The sequence below is a fragment of the Musca vetustissima genome, unplaced genomic scaffold, assembly GCF_032173495.1.
Source record: "Musca vetustissima isolate MV318-11 ecotype Yass unplaced genomic scaffold, APGP_CSIRO_Mvet_v1 utg2745, whole genome shotgun sequence".
Classification (NCBI taxonomy): Eukaryota; Metazoa; Arthropoda; class Insecta; order Diptera; family Muscidae; genus Musca; species Musca vetustissima.
In genome coordinates, this window is record NW_026886292.1 from 243,061 (window position 1) to 267,839 (window position 24,779).

At 32.8% G+C, this 24,779-nt stretch overlaps 1 protein-coding gene across 24 annotated transcripts in view; it reads right to left on the bottom strand.

Annotated features, from left to right (window-relative positions):
- Nucleotides 1-1,823: 1,823 nt before the first annotated feature.
- LOC133333817 (uncharacterized) overlaps nt 1,824-24,779 on the bottom strand; it is a 94,613-nt gene continuing 71,657 nt past the window's right edge. For 3 of the 24 annotated variants that reach the window (XM_061542120.1, XM_061542121.1, XM_061542108.1), the window contains 12 exons: nt 22,696-22,800; nt 22,453-22,632; nt 22,172-22,387; nt 19,813-20,009; nt 19,344-19,752; nt 15,461-15,487; nt 14,675-14,965; nt 14,048-14,471; nt 10,540-10,693; nt 8,352-8,459; nt 8,126-8,281; nt 7,794-7,886 (listed from right to left, as the gene is read on the bottom strand). In XM_061542120.1, the coding sequence (XP_061398104.1) occupies nt 7,829-7,886; nt 8,126-8,281; nt 8,352-8,459; nt 10,540-10,693; nt 14,048-14,471; nt 14,675-14,965; nt 15,461-15,487; nt 19,344-19,752; nt 19,813-20,009; nt 22,172-22,387; nt 22,453-22,632; nt 22,696-22,800 (2,325 nt within the window). In that variant the 3' untranslated portion in view covers nt 7,794-7,828. Of the gene's footprint in view, nt 1,949-7,793; nt 7,887-8,112; nt 8,282-8,351; nt 8,460-10,539; nt 10,694-14,047; nt 14,472-14,674; nt 14,966-15,460; nt 15,488-19,343; nt 19,753-19,812; nt 20,010-20,284; nt 20,322-22,171; nt 22,388-22,452; nt 22,633-22,695; nt 22,801-24,779 lie in introns of those variants that run through there. The other 21 variants (XM_061542110.1, XM_061542115.1, XM_061542131.1 and 18 more) reach the window with 21 other exon arrangements.

Below are 24,779 nucleotides of genomic sequence, written 5' to 3' on the forward strand. Positions count from 1 at the left end.
TAAATACCCACGTCAACAACCCAATAGAAATCATTTTTTTCAATTTCAATATTCTAGCCCGATCGGTTCTTTTAATCCAAATAGTACCAAATTTTGTACACATAAGTAGGAATTCTAAAACTTCATACTCCATCTTAATTTCAAACTTCAGGATTCCATTCCTATTTGTTCCCCAAATCCAAATTTAGTACGATTTAGTACGGATTTCCAAAACTAACTCAAAATGTCAGCCCTATCGGTTCAGACAACATTTAAATTGTATCAAATTTAGTACCAAACTGCCTATATCATACAAGTAATAGAAATCTTATTTTCCAATTTCAGATTCCAGCCTCATCGGTTCACTCGAATGTAGACATAGAACCATTATTAGTATGAATTTCCAAAACTTCCTACATTTTACAATACTACACCAATCAACAGCGATCCTATCTCCTCATTTCAGGATTTAAGTTCTATTGTTTTGCCCAAAATTCAAATTGTACCAAATTTGGTATCATTTAGAACACATAATAATGAATTTCTACCTCAATTTTATAGTGCTTACTTATTTTCAAAATTTAGTGTTCCAGCTCGATCAGTTCAACCAAATCTAAATTGTATTGAATATAGTACCATTTAGTACTTTTCAATAAGTACAAGTACATAAGTACAAATATACAAAACTAGCTGCAAAATTCAATCCTACACTCCGACGGTAATGTTAATTCAGAATTTCAGGATTCCAGACCCATCCGTTCTTCCAAATTCAAATTGTAACAAAGTTAGTACCGTTTAGTACTTTTCGTATACACACTTCCAAAACTATCTTCTTATATCGATCGATTCTACTTCTGAGCCTTGATTTGGATTCCAAATTTTGAGTTTTTGCTCTATTACGAAATTTTAATAAATTTTGTACTTTTCGGATACTTATATTTCGAATTTCCCTTTGGTACATCTATCTATCAAATTTCAAGCTTTACCGGTTCGCCAAATGAAAGTGATACCATATTTAATACATTTCGTGCTGAAATTTGTACTAAAATTTTCAAAAACCCAGCCTTATCTGAAGACGATCCAAATCAACCGAAAAGCTGATTATAATTATAATTGAAATTTGTTATTGCCAAATAGTTTGGCTTAACCATATATTTAATTTAAATTACCCTTTTTAATAATTAATCTAAACATGATACAATATTTTTAGTTAGTTCTTTTTATTTATTTTATTGCAAAAAAAAAAAACAACAAAAAATATACATTGAAAAATATAGTTAAGAGAGACTTTATTTCGAATATCAACAATTCCATCTTAGTTACTCGTATATATATAAAAAAAACACATCTATTGTGAGATAATATTGATATAAGTAGTACAGTAAAATATACATACAAAAAATAAATGAGATTACAATATTATAAAAAGAAAAAAAAAAACATAACATAAATTATAAAAAATAAAATATTAAAAAATTAAAAATCTATATATTGCAATGTTTAATATTTGTTCAAGGTTTGTAGTTTAATTGTAGAAAAGTTTAATAAATGACTAAACATTTAAAAACACAATTTTATTTTTAACATGAAAAAAACAAAAATATATTATGTAGTTTTTTCTATTGTTTTTTGATTAATTATTTTGTTTCACTTGGTTTAGTTTTTATTGCAAATGTGCGATCATTTTTTTGTTTTATATTTTTGAAGTTAAATTTATTTAATTATTTACCTATTATTTATATATAAGTTTTAGTTTTTTTTTTATCATTTTACTTAATTTGTAGAAAAAGTAGAGAGTTTTATTTACTTTGTATGCAGTATATGTATATAGGGAGAAGGAGAGTGTGTGTGTGTGTTTGTTTGTTATTCCATTAGAAAACTATTATTTCGTTTTAAGTTCTATTTCCGCTTTTTTGATGCTCATAATTTTCTAATGCTTCGATCTGCTGCTGCTGAATTAAGTTTTGATCTGTAAAATATTTAAAAAAAAATGAAATGAATTAGAAAAAAATTTTAATTTATATTTTTAAAATTCGAACAATTGCTTGCAAGAAGAAAACAAAGCGAACAATTATTGCAAATTGTGTTGGAGGTAAATAAACAGCCAAAAAGTGGAAAAACAAAGAAGTATTTATTAAAAAAGTTATATCATGAAATAATAAAATGTTAGCCGAAAAGGGAAATGTTGTACAGCACATGTGCTGCACGAGATACAAAGAACGTATTGGGTTTATAGGAAAGATTGAAATTCTATGCTATGTTTACATCGTTAAACCAGTGAGCGGCGCAGTATAGTCGGACGGGGCAGACCATATGATACCCTACACAACTTCCACGAAAATTTAACTTTGTGTGGTTCTATATTCTGATCTTGGACAATATATTCACTCTATTGACCTTCAACGTCCGTTATGTTCTTATGTTCGGCTTTCAATTGTGGTCTATAGATCGACTCGAAAAACACAAAAAATTAAGTTTTCGGTCCACTTCATCCCAGTATTATTTTATCATCACCGAAAATTAAAGGCGTTATCCTTGACCATAACTGGAACCTCATGAAACATTTCAAAGCGATCAGCGCTATAATCCACCCTCTAATGTGGTAATGGGTTACTAAATAATATATGAATACGTAAACACCTGAAAATAATTATTTGTAACTCCCACATCCGAGTACATAGGACAATATAATTGGTATCAATTTAAAGGTCAACCACTCCTCTTGGATATACTATCAACTTCTCGGGTCTATGTCCTTCAGTGGTAAATATATACGCTATAGAATACAAATTTGGACATTTTTCACACAAATGTTAGGGTCCATTTGACCCGCTAAATATTGAGCGATCTTTATCAAAACAGGCATGCTTATTCTTTGGCCCAATCCCCTTCTCCATGCGGTGTTTGGGCCATAATTGCGGCCTCTGGAGCGACCAGAAAAACCGAAAAAATAATGTTTTTGGTCCATTTCATCCCCTAAATATTAACCGATCTTTTCCAAAAACAATAGGGGTCTTCATTGGCCAGAACCCATCCTACATGTAAAATTTCGTGAAGATTGGTTCATAACTGTGGCCAGTATCGTGTTTACAAATTATAATGGACAGACGGACGGACGGACGGACACACATGTCTAGATCAACTCAGCTAGTCGAGATATGACGATCGGTATAATTAAAGGTGGGTCTAGGACCAATATTTCGCGGCGTTACAAACTTTTGGGGCTGCACAAAGCTATAATACCCTGACAACATAGTTGTGTAGGGTATAAAAAACAACACTTTATAAAATGTTCATTTTTTTCGAAAATATATTTTACGAAAATTGTATATTTGACAATTGAAATTTATCGTTTTTACTAAAACGGTGTACAGACAATCGCTTTTATATGCTACATTGGTCTGAATTTGGTTGCTTGATAGTGTGGGCGATATGACTGATGTAAACATAGGCTAAAAGCGAAATAATTCTCAGTATTAATATAAGAAGACAATAAAACTTGAATTTTGTTATATTGGAAAATTTTTTGGTTTTGGAAATGGTTTTAAGCGCTTCGCAATCAGAGTAGAAAAAAAGTTTTGAAATTTAGTTTGAGAAGGTGTAAAATTTCATCGATATTTTGTAGGAATATTTAATCAGTATTAATATAAAAGCAAAAAGCAAAATTTTAGTAAATTATAGCGATATAGTTTATTATTACCATTAGTATAGAAAAAAGTTTTATTTTAGGGATTCGTTAAACTCACAGATAAATTTAAAGATTCAACATTATATGTATGTACAATTAAAAAAAACACATTAAAAATAAGAAATAAAAGGAAACAACAAAATAATGTACAAAAATTAGTTTAAAAAAAAAAGTTTGAGGTAAAAAAATAGTCTAATCAAAATTACTTCACTACCCCAAAATCTGATGAAAAATGTGGCAATATATTTGACCAATTAAAATAATTTCAAACTTCCTTGTCCAAATTATAGTCACGTTCATATATAAGAGGATCATGTTTGACCGACCAACGATTGTCTAAAAATAGTTTTGTAATTAAAAAGGGAAAGATTTCGATTTTCTGAACAAAACCTCAATTTGTGTCTCGATTGCACTTTTCCATTTGGATATATTGAAACCAAAAATAATAGGACCAACATTTTTTCTTATTTCGGAATATACATGATTGCATGAAATTCTTGAAGTTCCATATTCTGATCAAGTAGACGAAGTTACATTGCACTCCAAGGGTTTTATAATTCAATATAATTCAAATATAATTCAAAATAATTCAATACAACATTGGAGAAACACACAACAGGACGGTGTAATCTAATTTCTATCCTGGCTCTAGTTTACAATACGTCGTAATGGGTCAAGTTATTACACTCTAGTTGAAAAAACTTAAACGGGACTTTTTTAATTTTTTTATTCGCAAGTAATCCGATATGTCAAATTATAGCCACTTCCATGAGAAAATTCGGTTAAAAAATAATTATAAAAGATGCGAAACTTTATGCATCACACTAATTTGTATATAAGTAAACCTTCCAGGACACTTTATACCTAAATAGAGCCCCATCGGTTGGGAAATGCGGCAGAGGTCTTCAAAATACCTAAAAGTGGAAGTGGTAGGAAGATTTGACACCTCATAAGAATTTGATAAATCAAATTAGATCGAATTCGGTTGAAAAACATGCCCAAACCTTTATATCTTTATAATTTTTGCCAGGGTGATTTTCAACTCAATGAGAATTAAAAATATAAAATTACAGCAAATTTGGATGAAGTTTGAAATATAGCGTTATATGTGGTATTCCATAAAAACTAAACGAATATTGATCAAGCTTAGTAGGAAGATCTGAAAGCCCATGATAACCTGAAAATCAAATCAAAAAATCCAATTTAAGCCAATTTGCTTCAAAAACATGCTCAAACCCCCCCAAAATAACTGTATGGGGGCTACCCGGAAACATAAGCCAATGTTGATAATATTTGGAATGGAAATTTTCTACCTAATGACCAATATTTGTCATTTTTAGTAGAAAGATTTACTACCATACCACAACCCAAAATAACAAATTACAGCCAATTAGGTATCGTGATTTCAACAGACTGGCGGACGGACACGCATGCATATATATTCAAATTCGAAAATTATTTTTAAATAAATGTAGTTTGGCTCAATTGGATAATTTTAGTGGGAGTTAGAGAGATTTGAAACTCAAAATTTTAATATTTTAACATGGGGTATGAACCTTTAGTGGTTGGGGTAGTATATGATCAATCTCTATGAGGTCCTATTTTTTATTTATATTTAATAGATCATCATATAAAGTCAGACTTTTTAAATCGAATTTTGAAAATTTCTCGTGTTTGTTGTAGTATAAAAATTAATATTAGGTTGGGGAAAAACCAATCCATTATTTTTTCGTCAAAAATGTCGATAAAATCGGAGAAATTATCGAAGTAGACCGGCATGTTAGTAGTCGTAACATCGCCCAGGAGCTAAAAATCGACCATAAAACTGTTTTAAACCATTTACACAAAGGTGGCATCAATTAACAGAAAAATAATAGGATGGATTGAATTTCCACTTCTTAAACGGATGGTAACTGGAGATGAGAAATGTATCACATACGATAACCCAGTGCAAGAATGATCGTGAAGCACCTCAAACGGTGGCCAAACCAGGATTAACAGCTAGGAAGGTTCTGCTTTGCATTTGGTGAGACTTCAAGGGGATTATTTATTATGAGTTTCTTGTATACGGCCAAACGCTAAATTCTAATTTCTACTGTCAACAACTGGGCCGTTTGAAGATAGCAATTGACCAGAAACGGCAAGAATTGGCCAATAGGAGAGGTATCGGGTTCCACCAGGACAACGCTAGGCCACACACATTTACAGTAACTCGCCATAAACTTCGGGAGCTTGGTTGAGAAGTTTTAATGCATCCGCCATACAGTCCGGACTTGGCACCAAGCAATTATCATCTTTTTCTTGCATTGTAAAATTTTTTTAATGATAAAAAATTGGTATCTAGGGTTGATTGTGAAAATCGACTACTAGAGTTTTTTGCAAATAGAGAGCAGGACTTCCTTTAAAATGGCAACAAATCATACAACAAAACGGTGCATCGAACATTCCAAAGCATGTTAAATAAAGTCCTACAGTACAGTTTATCTAACCTAATATTATTGTTCACTTAGTTCAACAATAAATTTCTGATCTAAAAACACTTTGGAAATTGGAAAATCCACCTCTGCACTCGCCTGTATATAGTTATATTCAAGGTGGTTGAAGATCTATTAATTTTTTAAATATCCTACAGAAATTTTTGATTTTTTCTTTGTAGGAATTTTTTTATTATTATTTTTTATTGCAATTCATTTATACATTTTACTTTTGAAGCCCCAGCGCCAAAAAAGCTTTATAGGGGCAAAACTGGATTTCAGAACCGTCATTGATTTCCACCCCCATTATCGAACGGAAAACAATATGTTTTACATATCTTGAATTAGAACCTCCTTTTAAAAATATGTATTCTCATAGCAAAAAGAATTTTCAAAATTAGAAATTTATTCATGCTGTTATTTCCTTAAGGACACGCAGCAAAAAACGAAAACAACGCAGAATAAAACAATTAATTTAACGTCAACATGTGGACATGCAAAACAAATAACGCTTACCCATTTGCCTGTTAACATTTATTTTCATATATCAAGACGAATTATTGTTTCTATCTAAAGCTGTACCTAATTTCATAATATACATGAATAAAATGTGTCGTTTCTCTTTTGGACACAATACACTTGGCGATACTCGTAGTAAATAGTTAAAAATGTTATATGAATTTCATTAAGATAAAAATTACAAAAATATTTTTTGGTTTTGGGGGGAAAATTGTGAAGAAAAAGCTTTTAGAAAATTTAAGATTTTTATGAAAAAATTACGCTATGTTTTATTGGATCCATTCATCCTAGAAAATTCATAATTTTTATTGGGAAGAAAAATGTAAAGAAAATACACAGAGTTGTCATGATTTGATATTGATACATTTTTTATATGGCTAAGGAAATGTTGTAGAAAATATTAAGAAAGCTTTGAAGTTGAAAGAAAATTTAAAGCTTTAATAAAACGTATAGAAAACTTTTGATAATTATATAACAATATGAATATTTTAATTCAAAAAAGAATTGAAGAGAAGTTTCATGGATATCTCAGATTTTAAATATTATAAAATATGGGAGTTGAATCTTAAGAGAATTGAATTACAAAAAATGATTAAAATGTGATAAATTTGGTCACAAGTAATGCAAAAATTTTGGAAGAAATTTCCAATACAAGTAGCGTGATAGATCAAATATTTTCAATTTGAATCGAGAAGATTTTTTAAATAAAAATGCAAATTCTACTCATTTAAATTTTTATTTTTTAAACATTTTTATCGATTTTGAAATTTGAAGTTAAAAAATCTGAGATACTCATGTCCTGCATATTATATATTGGAACATATTGTGATTTCAAAGGCAAATAAAAATGTGATAAAAAGCTTAGAAGAAAATATATTTTTGCAATTTTTTTCGTAGAAATTCATAACCTCAAAACATAAAACTATTTTCATAATACTTAGCAAAAAGAATTACATTTATGTATACAAAAGAAGCTATCAAAAATCAAAAATGAGCTTTCTACACATAAAAAGCTTTCAAAACTAAAGAAAAATAATCATATTAAATATTTTATTAAAATTTTAGTGTGTGTACAGTTGTACTAAAGTGTACAAGAAAAAAAATAGAAGAGTACTTTAAATTTATTTAAAAAAAAAATAATAATTAACTGAAAGTTTTTTTTTTTGTTTTATTTAGATATATTAACTAAATGTAAATCATTTTCTGTGAGTACCGGAAACGAGGCCCTTTATAGGTTTATTTTTTATTTATTTGTTGGCAAGACACAAATGAATATGTTTGAAATTTATTTGTTTTTAATAAATGAAAAAAGAAAGAAAAAAGTAAAATATTAATATTAAATATTAGATATACTTCTTTTTTAATAAAAAGAAATATAATATGAAAATTAAAATTGTTTATAAAAAATTATAATTGTATATAAATAAAATTATAATGACAATAAAATGTGACAACAACTACTTACAATTCCATCGAGAGTACAGTTGGATTGGGACAGGCTTGTGGTGCACGGACATGACACTGTTTGTGACAAATTAATTGACAGTCACGACACTCATAACCCTGTTTGCCAGGTCGTCGGGGTATTGATTTCATACATATCGAACATTGCAAGCCACCGCTATTGGAAAATGTTTTGAATATTTTTTTATTAATTAAAAATAATTTTTTTTTTAAGTGTTGTAACTCACCCGCTTAAATGCTTGGCAATAAAGGTGTGATCATTGTAGATGTGCAATTTTGTTCCCTTACGGCGCCATCTGGGACGTTGTGCGATATTTAGAGGCACAATGAAGTGTCTGTAGGGGGAAGATAGAAAAATAAATAAAAACATTATTAAGTTCGCCGGTGACGATCTTTTTATACCCTCCACCATGAGGTCACTATTCAAAATTTCCAATTCCGGTCGGAACAGAATTTTAGAATTGGTTCGATATTATCCGATTCACTCAGAAAGAGGAACTAATTAATTCATTTAGTTCCATAGTTCATTTTAGTTCAATTGTTCTTTGGTACACATCTCTTAATATGGCCAATAGACGGAAAGGATGAACGATTAAATCAATAGAAACTGTGTGAGCAAAAGCAACAAGATGAGCAAAAGTATCGGACCTAGTAGCTATCGTTCCTTTTGCGAAATAATTCATGTGAGAATCGGATCTAGCTTCTATAGTTCATTTTGCGGAATAGTTCTTTTGAACTAGTTCTTTCCGGACGATTAAAGTTGTGAAATGGTTTGGTATTTTCCGATTCGCCCAGCAACAGGCGCTACTTCATTCATTTAGTTCCATAGTTCGTTCATTAGAACACATATTTTAATACGGTCAATGGAGGAAAAGGATGAATGATTGAATCAAAAAAACTAGGTCAATTTAACAAAAATGAACGCCTAGAGCAAAAGGAACGAGATGATCACTCCTTTTGCGGAATAGTTCACTTGAACGATCAAAATACAGAAGGAACTAGATCAACAAAGAATCGGTCCTGATACGTATCGTTCGTTTTTATGCATAGTTAATTTCAGAGAAGTTAACACCAAACTAGATGAACGGAACAATTGGACTTAGTACCGATCTTTCCTTTTAAGGAACTAGTTCATTCCGGAAAAATCCAACTCGAATATGGGGTCTATGTAAATAGTCTCAAAAAAATTAGATACAATATTGCAGAGGCTCATGTAGAAAAATTCATTCAGCATACTGATAATGGGGGATGGGAACTATATTATAGTTCATACAGGACAGTATCTACTGGTCCTTTGCAGGTTATGTTAGGGGCAGGCTCCCTTGACTTGGAGGTGATGCGTAGAGCTATCATCTTTAAGATCAAGAAGGGACTGCCGTCACCTGAAATTGATTGGATTTACATATCTGAACTGAACGGGGATATGAGGAGGAACAAGGAATTGGTAAATAAGAATCTTGTGTATAGATGGCACACAAGATGGAATGAAAGTAGTAATGGCTTACGTTCGCCCTTATCAAATTTTGGTCTTAGTCTGGGTTATTTACTGACAGGGCACGGTTCGTTAAATGTACTCTTGCATAAGCGAACTTTGTGTGACATTTAGGATTGTGGGGGACCTGAGCATGCCATGCACTTACTGATTCAGTGCATGTATTATGATGATGTTAGAGACTTGGCCAGAATGGGTATTCACAGTACCCGGGACGGTTGGGATTTAACAGCTTTGGTCGTGGGGGACGAGACATATGTGGCACTTGAGGACTAGACTTAGCGGAGGTGAGTCTCTGCTAGTGTATGGTCCTGTTAATGAGCTGCATTGGCGTTCCCTGTGCCGGCTCATCATTCGCCGGCCTTAGGAGTGGTCAGTTGGGCGGTATTGGTGTGTGGCTCCATTCCTGAACTAGGACGCTTGTGGACAATTTTTGGGAGGGATGAGATGCATGTTGGCTTCCAATTTTGTAAGATGTTCGTGGTCACTCTTCCAGTTCAGCGATTAGTTCTAATGGCAGTAGCTTTGACTATGAAGCTGGGCTATAGTCTGTGGGTGACCAGTCTCGAACTGTTTGGGGTTCTACCAGGGACGTACGCAGGGGCGAAATGAAAAATTTTCACGGTAAATTTATGTTTGCAACAGCGATTTTTTTCATTTTGTACTAAAACATTCAAAATATCGAAAATGGGACGATATTGTTATGTTATCTGCAAACATGTTTATGATCAAGAACCCGGAAGGTTATATTACATACACTACCATTAGGAAAATACGGCAATTTCGAGGCGTTGCGAACGGAATATCATCATGGTGGAGGACACAAAACTCAAATTAATTGTAAATATTATTGTAACTATCCCTTTTTGGTGCTGAAATGTCATATCAATCCTGTGGTTTTAATTTTTATACTCTTAACTTACCTCTTAATGCCATTTTCAATGGTCTCCAGTACCAGTGTGGATGCTTCGTGAACATAGGTTTTTGTGCTGGCCGAAGAGAAACCTGAGATTGCTGAAGACTCTGAAATTGAAGAGCGTCTTGAGTGATCTAAAGTGGGTGACATGCCCGAGCGACCTTTAGAGATACCCCCGAACCACCACACACAAATACAATTTCAGATTTTAATACAAACCAAATTAAAAATTTTTTGGCAACAAAATGGAATTACAAAAAAAAAAAAAAAACACACACATTGGGAGAAAGTACAAAAAATATTGTGTGCATTGATTTGTTGACAAAAAATTGGGATAAACAAAAAATAATAATAATAAATAAAATAATAATACAAATACAAAAAAAAAATATATATTTGTTAAAAAACCATAAAACCAAAGTTATATACAAAACCATAAATGTTGTTGATGTAGTTGTTGTTGTTGAAGGTTTCAGTTGTCAGGTAGAGTTGAGGGGGACGAATTGTGTTGTTGTTGTTCAATTTCAAAAATAGTAGCGCCAGGGGTGCACACCAAACCAAATAAAAATATTAAATGTATGTTTTCATTTGTTTTTTAAAAAAATATGAAATGAAAAAGAATTAAAAATAATAGAAAAAATTAATAATAATAGAATTAAAATTGTTTAAAAAATAATAATTATTTATATAAAAAAGCAAAACGTTTTCCCCGTACAATAATTTTGATTTTCAATTTATTCACCAAATATTTTTTTAAATATTTAGCATTTATCAGGTGTATATAATGTGTGCCAGGTGTAGTGATATATATTTTTTGTATGTATGTGTGTATATGTTTTGTGCATGGTGATGTGCATTATGGCATATTTTGTTTATATGTAATACATACAGTTAAGTTTTTTTTGTTTGTTACAGAGATAAACATTTAGTTGAACATTTGAATGTGTATGTGTGTTTTAAACATTTTTATTTTATTGTATGTGTGGAAAGTTTTGTAGAGTTATGTTGGTTGTTGAGTATTTTATTTATTGAAGAAGAGAAAGACATAGATTTTATATTTTTTGTTGTATAGAATATAAGAAAAGAAACAAAAGGAATAGAAATTAAAAATTACACACAGGAAAAAGGGGAAATGAAAAAATTTTAATTTTTTGAATGAATCAATAAACAGAAAAATTACTAGGGTGGGGTATATCCAGAAAACTACACAAAATTGTGATGAATGTGATAACAAACAAAATAAGAACCACCATAATGTGAATATGACTGTAATAAACTTACGGAGAGAAGAATATATATAAAAATTTTGGTTTTGTCTCCTATATAAAAAAGTCGAAGATCTAATCCTTATGATATGATTGTGCTTACACCATTAGTTCAAGAAAAGCATATGCCTGAGACACAAGAGGGACTTTATCCAAATATTTAAGACACAGGAAGTCTTAAAGGAAACGCTAGAGGATAAACCTCTAATAATTAAAATACTATGAACAAGTTATGTCAAGCAATTTAAAAATCATGTTCCGGATGGTGGCAACATTTGAAGCCATCACCCTGCTCAAGTAAAGTTTCTCACCAACTAAGACGCAGTGCTGGTAATTCGCATGGACAAATTGGATAAAAGCTTAAACAAAAAATAATTATCGCAAAATTCGAAAAAAAAACCATGATAGAGGGACTGAAAATAGAAGACAGGTATTAGACATTTTTTCTCCTTGATTTTGATTTTCGAATTTTCGTCGATTCTGAGGCATATAGTAAAACTTTATTGCCAACATATGTGTTGAATATTCTGACCTGCTATAACCCCATTTTAAATGAATTTTCAATCATTTCTGGAAAAGGACACCGAAAATACCCCTTCAAAGGGTCGACTGAGCGTTATTAGACATACATATTTCTCACATTTATATCAGTAATACTGCTAAGGACATCATATATGTAAAATGAAAGAGTTTCGAGAAATAGGAATCCGGTTACCTCCCGACGTAAACATTCAAAATGACAATACACGTGTCTTCTATTTTTAGCCACTCTATCATATATTTTTATACCCTTCACCATACTGTGGTACAGGGTATTATGTCTTTGTGCATATGTTTGTAACAGGCAAAGGGAAACGAGATGGACACATTGTTCCTTTTGAGAATATGCATAGAATCACTTTTTAGGTCGATTTATGCATGTCCATCCGTCCGTCCGTCTGTCTGTCAATGATAAGTTGTAAAAAAGTACAGGACGCACTTATGATCCGAATTGGATGGAATTTGGCATTGGGAAAAATCGGTTCAGATTTATATATAACTCTCATATATATCTTCGTCCGATTTAATGTAAATGGTTCACCAACGTCTCAATATATCTTTCGATTTGCTCGAAATTTGGCATAGCATACAAAATTATGTCTAGAATGACGTGAGTTAAGTTTTCAGAAAATTGATTCAGATTTAGATATAGCTCCCGTATATATTTTTGTCCGATTTAATGTAAATTAACCAATTAGGTAGAAACATGTATCCAAAACAATCAAAATATCGAATATTGGAGGTCACCATTAGCCCCCATATAATGGGGCTATATACCCGAAAAATTAGTGAAAGTTTGTCGTAGGTAGATCTGATAGCCAAATTGAGCTCAAAATACCACAAAATACCACCACTACCCAAAAATACCGAAAATTTTGAGTGGTACCCTTATATGGTGCTAACTTAAAAAGAGGATCAATATTCATCGGTAGGACCAATGTGAACCAAACGTAGCAATTTACGACCAATTCGGTTGAAAACGTGTCAAAAATCCCCATAATACCGAATATATGGGAGTAATACCAAACCGTGGACCGATGTACCGCCAATCATCGTAAGAGTAATATCAATGTCAGTGTAAATACTGTGATCTCTATGGTGATTTCACCAAACAGGCAGAGGGCGGATAGATGGACAGACAGACGGACATGCATTAATCGACGTAAGGGATCGAGGCGTTGCAAACGGAATGACTGAATATACACTCCTTTTTATGGTGGAGGGTATAAACATAAACGGAACTAGTCTATGGGTAATATGCAAAGTAGTTAATGCTCTGATAGCACAAAATGAAAATTATTACCAAATCGGTTGGAAAATAAGTCCTGAAATTTTTCAGGACCCTTACTTGAGTGTGTATTTTGCCCTCTAAGGATCGGTGTGTCTAAAACTTTCAAAATGGATCTGTATTGATATAAATGAAATTATATAGAACGCCATCGCGAAATAATGGGTTATTTCCAGTTTAAGACTAATAATGTTCTATTCAAGACCCTCCAATATTCTGATAAAAATATCCCTCCTCAAAATGCTATCCAATCGCCAGATAAATGCTTCATAAACATAAATTAATATTTGTATCAAAATTATAAAAAAACAGTGATGTGGGGTGATAAATATGATGGCGCATTTTACAGTTGAAAAAATATAGGGGGACTAGTGATAGAGGTTGGTGTATTTTTGGGGATGGTGTGGAACATAGGTAATTACCAAGTGAATTGCTTTTGGACAAAACAGCACGATCGACAGATAATGAACGTGAATCACCATTAAGTGTTCCTGTTGGGGTTGTTGTTTGATTTGATTGATGTTGTTGTTGTGACGCCAAGGCGCCATGATCGGCCGAATGAGTGCGTGTCTTCGAACGGCTTAAACGTTTTTTCAAAGTACCAAAGAAATTGCGTTTCTTACTGCGGCCACGATCGTCCAGATCGGAATTTGGTGGCGAGGACAGCGGTTGTTGTTGTTGGTTCATGACACCATTGCGAGGTAAGCTGTTGCTCGAATAGCCATTATTTGAATATGAATTGTTATTGTTGTTGTTGTTACTAGGTGAATAGCCACCCATTGAGGCACCATTCTGTTGATAATTGTTGTGACCATTTGGCGAGGAGGCAGCATTCGGTTGACCGTACTAAACACAAGTAAAGAGGGGGTAAGGATTAGAGAATAACATAAGGATAATAAAGAGAAAAGAAGAAAAAGTGCAAAGCCTTGAAGTAACTTCATGCTTATTTTTTAGTAGAAACAAAAGAAAGAACAGAACAGAGCTGAATGTTTACACGCAAGTTCCAACAACTTTACGTGCAAGTGTGTGTCTGCGCCATTTGTACTTACCTCTGTGGTGGAATCTCCCAGAGCACTATCGTTACCTGTGGTGTTATCTAAGGACGGTTTTTCATTTAGGCACTCGGTTTGTGGATACGAATCAGTGGGGCTAGCAGTTATATCTGTCGTCACTGATGTATCCTGTGTGATTTGTTCGATATTCTCTAAGCTATCGATAGGCATAGTTGTAGATTCGTTTGTCGCCTCCTGTCCAGGGCTTTCCAAGGCCTTTGAGACGGCGGCATTTAAAACATCTTGAGATTCTTTAACTTCGATTTGTCCATCTTTATTGACTTCGACCTTTAGGCAGTTTCGGTTTTAATTTAAATAGTAAGCAGGGTTAATAGAAGCGCAGAGTATGCGTAAACGTAACGTAAGTGATCGTATCGAGACGTACACGCACACATAACAGTATTTATTTTTTATACAAAACAAAATACAGGCCATGAAAAGAGAATTGTTTAACAAGTTAGCATTTGAACCAGTTCTAAATCTAAAGTTTCTAAATGCAAAAGTTTCTAGTTATTTACAAACTAAAACTAAAGAAAAAGAGATAACGAACGCTCTTCATCTTATTTCACCCAGTGATGGATGGATCAGTGTATGAAGAAGTATGAACGCAAATTAAATTTAAATTGTAACATAATTTAAATAAACGAAATTTGTTATAATTTTCTTTTTTAAACTCAATGAACCAAAAAAGAAGAAACTCAAAACGAAACGAAACTTTAATAAAATATGTTATGAGCGTTTTTTATGAGATTTCTTATTTTTTTTTAGAATTGTAGAATTTACCTTAAATGCATTTGGATTGCTTGAATTCTGTTCGAATGATGGTTTTGTGCAAAATTACGATAATGCAAGGACGATGTTTTTTGGTGATAATATCATGAACAGTTGTCAGGAGTTGTAGGAGTTTTGGGTCAAACGTAATGATACAGCGAGTGCAGGATGCAAAAAATAATCATGAAAATAAATATGAAGAAAAAATATATATTTATAAAAAACCAATATTGTATTGAAATAAAATTTGTTCGAATTTAATAAAATAAGCTATATATATGAACGATAAATATGTTATAAGATCGATAAAACATTCTTTTTTTTTAAATATAAGACACGATTTTTATTTGATATCAATTTAAATTTTAATATTTTATTTCTTATCTAACAACAGATTCACAAATTATTAGGTTAAACAATAAAGTGTGACTTAAAAAATAAATATTTTTTTACCCATATTATTTATTGGATATTAATCAAATGTATATTATGTGCCAAATTTTGTACCAACCATAGGAAAGAGGATGTTGATTATCAATTAGTTAACATCTAAGCAAATTTATTTTCAAGTGTTCATGTTTTGAACATGATGAAATCAAAACAAATAAATTATTACTTCCTATTCGTAACTGTAAAAATATGATGTAGTCTATCTTAACTATAGTAAATTTCATAGATCTAGCAAAATTATAATTTTCACTTAGTTGAACTTCCTTTAAATATTACAATCAGCGGTGGTAGAACGTCTTGCAATGGAGCAAGTACTGTGGGCATTTCATATTGAGAACTAAAATAAAAAGCAATTATACATTCACTACTTTTGATTGCACCTCCTGGTCACTAGACAGTAATTCTAGTGACCAGTTGGAGCAAAATGTTTGTATTAAATGTATAATTATACTCTCCACGATAAGGTGGAGTGTATATTAAATTTGCCATACCGTTTGCAGCACATCGAAATATTCACAGGAGACCCTATACAATATAAATATTCTTGATCAGAATAAAATTCTATGTCTACTTAGGCGTGCCCATCTTTTTGCCCGCCTGTCTGTTGAAATCACGACAGAGATCGCAATATTTGAGATAGAGTATTGAAATGTTGCACTGGTATATCGATCCACGTTTTGGTATAGCCACCATATAACGGCACCCTCAAATATTTGGTATTATATTTTTCACGTTTTTTATCCGAATTGGTTGTAATTTGCTACGTTTGGTTTTCATTGGGTCTCAAATCTTCCTACCGAAAATGATTTATATTGGTCCACTTTTCAGGGTAGCCCCAATATAACGGTATTTTCACTTTTGAGGGAGTCCCCCATGAAATATCACATCCCATATTTCGGTTTTCGGGGAACTTGGACATGTGCTTCAATCATAATATGATATAAAAGGTTCTGGAAAGCTGACTTATAATAATTTTGCGCGGTGTTTATGTTGGTACAAGTTTTGATGAAACCCTACATAAAAGTTCCGCTTCTTTTCCGGTATTAATACATTTTTAACGGAATTTTCTCATGGGAGTGGCTATAATTTGACATATCGAAAATAAAAAATTAGAAAATAAATTATAAAAAGTCACTTAAAAAGTTTTCCAACTAGACCGACTGCAATTTGAAACACTATTCTTTGCAGATCATGAACAGCCTACAACTACATAACACAATAACATAGTTCCCATGTAAATCGATCGGTGGAGGGTATACAAAATTCAGGAGAAGTATCACGTATAGACCCCATCTTCCGATTTAATGTTAGTAAAATATTACGATGTACAATCTATGGAAGCAATCCGATACTCCATTTGAAATGTACAGTTTTCAAACGTTGACCCTAAAGATTCAACCTCTGACTAGATCTAGATTTCTTAAACTATTACTCCATTCGCTTTGTATTGGATTAACAAAATTATTTACACTTTATTTGGGAGGAATCAGAAGGATTAGACCGATGGATGCTATCATCGGATCTTATCTAGGTTTGGTAAAAATATTCTGATCATGTACAAGTTTTCATTGTTTCGCCACTTTGTGTGGGACTTGCCAGAAACGGTGCGCGGATTGGTTCCATCTTCGAAAAATATCTAGGTTTTACGATGTGTATAGTTTGGATTAAATTGGAAACTCGCTTAACATTTAATTTACAAATTTTCAAAATTTTGGCAATGTGGACGTTGCCATTTTCAAACATCATACTGGCTTCGTTGCAGTATTGGGTTATGCAATATTTGATTCCAATCGAATACTCTATAAAAACGAATCGGGTTCTACAACATTTTTAGGGGAGGTACCCGAAGGTGTGAATTTATATTTTCCATCATCGAACTAGATTTAAGTTTGGAAGAAATATTTCGAGAGTTATCATGCTCAACAGCCAGACAGATAGACGGGGTTACATTTGTAAATCGACTCTATATAGAAATATTATCAAGGAATGGTGGGGTCTAATACCGATATTTCCTCAATAGTCATAAGGCTGAGAGCATAGTAAATTCTATCTCCTAAACTTTGAATGTGGATGCAACACTGTGATTCCATCAAACACTCGAATTCATAATGCCCATATCGTTGTCATATATTGAAAGTACAATGGTGCGTATAACTATTATCAATACGTATACGTCGCAATTACAGTTTTATATTATTTTGCAAATAAATGGCTTTAATAATGGACTTCACAAATATGAGCGTTTGCTACGATTTGGCCGAAATTCTCGCACCTAGTAGTGCAAAAAATATTTACTTAGTTATGTTGCCGAGACAGCGTTGATCGAGAAGTGTATAGAATATTGATGTCGTCCAGGCGTCCATAGCAACCGATACAAATTAGCCAAGTTGTGCATCGCCAAGGCCACTCAAGGTTTTGGTTTTTGGTTCTCCTACACGATAAAGCTGGCTTAAGTTGACCAATCAAGCGACGTACGAGCTTTGAATGGACTTTGGAAAGGATTTGAATAAATAAGAAGGCCCTGGTTTAAGCGGATGTGCAAGAGCTCACATTGTCATGGTGCATAATGATTCGTCTTTTCCTGATCGTTTTTATAAAGACTTCATGTGAACAAATTGTAGTGCATCGCTCAGTATTGGGCGTCCTATATTAGTACAGCAGAACTAGCTTTTGTTGCGAATAGTTTTTTTCACGAGCAACATTTGCTGGATTCGAATCGTGTTCGTGACAACATAGCCAATTGATGTTTCTTGTTCTTGAGCAATTATTAAATACTGTGGCATTCAACCGGATCAAACCATTGATATAATACGATATGCCACGCATCACGCCATTCGGCGAGCATTGACAAAAAGTGTGTCACGATTGAGATACATCCATTTTATTGGCCGTCACAACACATGTCTGTACGTCAAACTTTACTAAATACATTAATGCTACAAATGTCAAACTTTCCAGTCGTAAAAATCGATTTTGTTTACCAAGCCTTAATATCAAAAATTCAACATTTGAGACCAGTGTCGTATACGTATCGACAGCAGTTATACGCCCTAAGATACTAAATTATTGTTGCCTTGTTTTTGTAATAAGTTAAAATTACTTGAATTGTTTTTTCGCTGTAAATATTTAAACTGTTTTTGATAAACCAGTAACTAAATTATATCGGAGGACAACATACGACTTTTCTCAATGAGCTTTTATGAATCTGATAAGAGTTTGGATGTGTCCTCCAAAAAGGCATAAGTGCATATTACAGCTATTTAACATATTTGATTTTAATAATTTTTAACAACTTTAAATAAATTATACTACACAAAAATGCCCCTAATATTATTTCTTATACTTTCAAAACATTTTATCGATCTTTTTTATTAAAATCTTATTCTAAACATAAATAATTTCACCAATTCCACCAACTCATCCCAAAGATTCGATTTCAACTTACCCTCTGAACACTATGGATTATCAATGTACTCTTACTGGGTTGACCGTTGGTATTTAATGCACCCTCCTGTAAGGCGCGTACAGCAGCATCAGCCAAATTCGAACCATTCTTCATGTGCTCATTTATACTCGGCGTACTAATGTGCAGAGCTTCTTTCAGTTTATATGGTCTAGGGCCGGCAGGTATTTCGGCACCTTCAATGAAAACAAAGTCAACGGTTATGGAACCGGAGACTTGTTGTGTTTCATAGGGGCGTGGTTGCAAGGCTAGTACCTGCGTTGAGGCAGGGCCCACGGCCAATTCATCAATGCCTACCAAACCCAGGCCCAAAAACTTGGGAGCTTCTGTGGCATCAGCAGGACGATCATAGACTTCAAAGAGGATCTCGGCAGATTGTGGTGACAAATCGCTAAAGGAAAACAATTATTAAATATAATTTTTAATTTAATAAAAATTAAAATTTACTTACAATAAGAAATGTTCATCCCAATAGGGTTGGTTGCCCTGACGGGCACCGGTTTGATTCTTTTGTGGCGGCTCATCCATTTCAACAACAACATAGGGATCACGGGCATCCTTCAAACCTTCGCCCTTGACAATTTTAACCAGCAAACGACGACCCGATATCATTGGCGTTGGTCCCTGGGAGCCAAAGTCCATGTTGTTCTGAATACGTTAAAGTGTTTTTTTTTAGGAAATGTAAAGAACATTTGAAAATGATTTTAATTAAGATGTGCTAAGCTAAAGAGGATTGGGGGAATTGAGAAAAATGTCCATCAACAGAGGAGAATATTTCACAAAGAAAATAAAAAACCTAAAATATGCCTTTTGGGATTTGAAGGAGTTTGGGTTTTTTGTTTTATTCAAAATTTAAATAATACATTTCACAAAGGACAAACAATCTTGGGTTTGTAGTTAGCAAAATATTGAAAATGTAAGTGAAAAATTTTAGTAATTGTAATAATATTGAAGGTGCCCCTGCAAAATAAGAAAATAAAAAACAAAAAAGATGCGAAAATTAAAACAAAATTTGCCAATAAGTACCAATCTATGGAAGTCGTGTTCAAAGTGTGAAATTTTAACAGAAACAACTCGTTGGGACAATAGATTATTGTAATAAGGTTTTATGTTTAGCTTTGAAACATTTAGGAATAGTTTTGATGGGACTTTATACACAAAAGTGTAAATTGTAAAACTGTATGTATTTGTTAAATGTATATATTGAAATATGTATGTTTATAAATGGACAGACATTCATATACTGTTGAATTAAACAATTTCCTATATGTTATATTTAATATAATTTTAAAATATGGATCGTGAAGTAATTGTCGGTACTCTGGATCGTATGACTAATGTCACAACGTATACTTATTTACGATATCGTATTGTATTCATATAAAGATCGTGAAGTGACTATGGATGCTCTGGATCGTATCACTAATATGAAAACGTATACGTAGTTACGATAAAGTATTTCATTCATAAAAAGATTATGAACATTCGTGATTATTGATAACAGACTCATTAGATATCAAACAAGATGTAAAGCCTACAATGACTTGCCAGAAGTGGAAAAAATATATTATTTCTATATGTTAAAGGATAGTCTGAAGTCCATATAAATTATTTCTTTAATTTTTTCTAAGTATTCGAAATATCACCACAACTTCGAACGTATTTGGGATTTGTGATTTTTATAGATACTTTTGGATGGCGTCTTATTATCCTATAAGTGATTAAACATCGGGTCGTAATATATATATATATATATGTATATAGCTGAAAAGTTGTTTTTTTAATTCCTCCGAATCTGTGATAACCATTTAACTAGACATATTCACCTCTTCTATAAGGATTGCCGTCAGTCGTCTTAAAGACACCTTTCAGATTGTCTATAAAGACTGCCTTTAACTCGTCTTTAAAATATCTATTCAGCTGGCTTATTAAGTCTACCATAAGTTCGTCTGTGGAGGGAGTCTTCCAGCTTCCCTCTAAAAACTTCGTTTAACGTCTAGGTAAATGGTTAATAGCAGAAAATCAAATATAAGACTGTCGTCATTTACGGGAATGAAAGCAATGTAATCAAGTATATACGCCCAAATTGGTCGAGTATTGGACTCCAGACCTTAAATATCGAAGACGCAAAATTTGAGGCCAGTGTCGTATACGTATCGACAAGCGTTATACGCCCTAAGGCACCTAATTATTTTTCCTTGTTTTTTTAAGAAGTTAACAAAACTTGGAGCAGTTTTGTCGCTGTAAACATTTAAACAATTTTTGACGAACCAATAACTAAAATATCGACACTTAAGTAACGACGAAAGACATATTTTAGGTTTTTCACTGCAGTTGAAATGGTTTTGAAATGTTAAAAATTAAAAATATGTAAAAATGTTTTTGTTAAAATATTTGAGGGGGTGGTAAGGGATATAGAACATAGAGAAGTGTTTTGCTTGTAGTATTTTAGTGTAACCATTACATAAACTTTGAATTTGTTTTTTTCCACTTAACATAATTAATCTGTACACCACACACACCAATTTAAATTTACCAACATATATGTGTAACTCTCAGTGTAATAAACAGTACAAAATGTTCTGTAAAGTGTAAAGGTTCCAGGTTTTTTGGGCGGGGAAGTTGGAAACAAAAAGAACAAACTTTTTCCGATTATTATGGAAAAAAAGAATAAAAGTTATTAACATGCTATGATTTGATTTATCCCAAGATGGATAAATACGTAAAATGTCGAAAAATATATGCATGTGTAGGGAAATTGATATCAAGGCAAAATTGAAAAAAAAAACTCTGCTTCTCAATGTTCTTACGCTCACCGCCACTGTTTCATATGGCATTGGATATATTACAGGTAAATCCATAGGTTCAACTTCAGCTCGGGGACAGGTCGTGTAAATGGAGAAATCCACGGGATATATGGTTTCACGTAAGGCACGTGTCATCATTTCCGAGATGGCGGCTTGAACTTGTGTTTCCTCTTGGTCCATGGGCTTAATGGCGCCAACACTGTTCATGGAAATGCGGATCTGTATTAAAAAGATTGATACAATAAAAATGTTCTTCTTCTCGAGGTGTCTGTGTTTTATCTTACATCTGGGAAACCTTCAACACGCATATCACCCTTCAATGTATTGTAGTTCATGGCATTGGCAATGCGAGCCCTAAATCTGGACACAGTCAGCTTGTAGTGAGATGTTTCAACCTTTCCAGATTTCTGACGGAAAGCTTTCACTTGGAAAACGGGCATGGCATCACAATCGAAGGTGATTAGCTGTTAATTTCAGAAAAAAAAATTAAAATAATAATTGTGAAGTGTTGTGTTCTTAGGACGTACCATATCAGCGGGATTGGCTTCATCGGCATTACAAAAGATATTACTCAAGGCTGGTGGTGGACTGTCTGGCAGGACGCGTACAATTTCAACAGCAATGGGTTGTTGCTAAAAAATAAATAAAAAAAAATATTAATTTTAAATTAATTATTCTAAGTGATTTGTTATGAGATTTGAAACCTGCAGAAAAAAATTGAGTTGTTAACCTATCAAAAACAATCCTGATGAAATTAGTCGTGAGCTCTAGATTTATTACAACGTAAATAGGTAGACGGTGCCACACTCAAAATATTAAATTAAGGACAATTTGGTTGAAGAAGGCGAACAAAATCCAGAAGCTATTGCAATTTGGGGTGCACTGTTATATGGGGACTATCCTAAAAAGTGGACCAAATTTGATAATGTTTGGTAGGAAAAATGTCTACCCAATAATAAACTACCAAATTACAGCCAATTTATTTGAAATTAAAGTTTATATCTTACAATTTTATCAACAGCATGCTATGTTATTAAAAGATTTTAATTTTATTATTTTAAGACAATTTTTAACGACTATTTATACCCTACACAACTATCTTGTCAGGATATTATTGCTTCCAAGAGTTTGTAACGCCGGGAAATATTAGTCCTGGAACAAATTTTAAGTATACCGATCATATCTCGTATCTCGACGAGCTAAGTCCATCTAGACATGTTTGTCCGTCTGTCCATTATAATTTCTTAATACGATACAGGCCACAGTTATGGACAAATCTTCACGAAATTTTGCATATAGGTTCGGTTCGGACCAAAGAAGACCCTGGTAATGATTCGGTATGAAATGGACCAAAAACATTATTTTTGACTGTCCTTTCGGTCGCTCTAGAGGCCACAATTTGATCCGAACACCACGAAATTACACCAGGAAGAGAATCTGGCCAAAGAATAAGCTTGACTGTTTTATTTTTATTTGTTTTATTTTGTGTGACCTTTAAATTGATATCAATAACATTGTTGTATGCATTCGAATATGGGGGTTATACGAAAAGATTTAAAGATGTCTATGTGTTATGATATTGTTTAGAATAAATATTACCCCACTAGAAGTCGTAAATGTCGCGCTTATCGCTTTGAAATTTTACATGAAGGTCAAGAACGACGGTTAAGTGATGTAGAGATGATATTTAGGGTGCTATACGCATTAAAATATCCTCTGACACTGCCTGGAACTAGGTTCTGGAACTCAATTTTTTTGGAAATATTTTTTAATTTTAAATGCGAAATTTTTGATGACTATCTTAAAATAACTAATAATTTTCACCCTTTTCCCTTAAGAGCTTATGAACTTATATAGCCTACAAGGCAAACTACTCAACACCTAGATTTTATAGACCTATAAGCTTCACCTCAATGTTGGCATCGAAATCCTTAGGTGGCCCTCTAGCTGACAAGGCAATTACATAGCTGACAAGGCAATTACATTGGTAACGACATACACCAGGCAGCTTGTGGTATAACCACCAGGGTCTATGTAAGATGGGGGACAGCACATGGAGGAACATAAGTTGTCCCCTAAGGGACAGGACATGCGAAGGTTTTAATTTTAAAAAGATTTGATAATCAGTGAGAACCCAAAATATCAAATTAAGGTATTTGAAAAAAATTGTTGGGTTACCGTTATACGGGTTCTATAGGGAGATTACACAATGACAATTACAACTGAAAAAATTACAGTCATTTTGGTTGAAAAGCGAGCCCAAGCTCCTCACAATATCGAAATTTTGGAGGTAAAGGGGGCCTATCCTAAAAAGTGAACCCATTTTATTAATGCAAGGAAGAAACCCATTAGAACCAAAAATATCAAATTACAACAAATTCGGTTGAAAAACGTATTTACAATTCTCAAAATATCGAATATTGGGGATATCGTTATATGGGGTTATACCAAACCCCACGGTTTATCCCATTTTTAATGGCTAAGTCGACGCAGAATTTAATTCTTGATCAAGAATATATATACTTTTTGGTGTCTCCAGGGAATATTTCGAGGTTTTGCAAATAAATTTAATATATGTATATTCCACTCTATTTAAATCTAATAAATATTA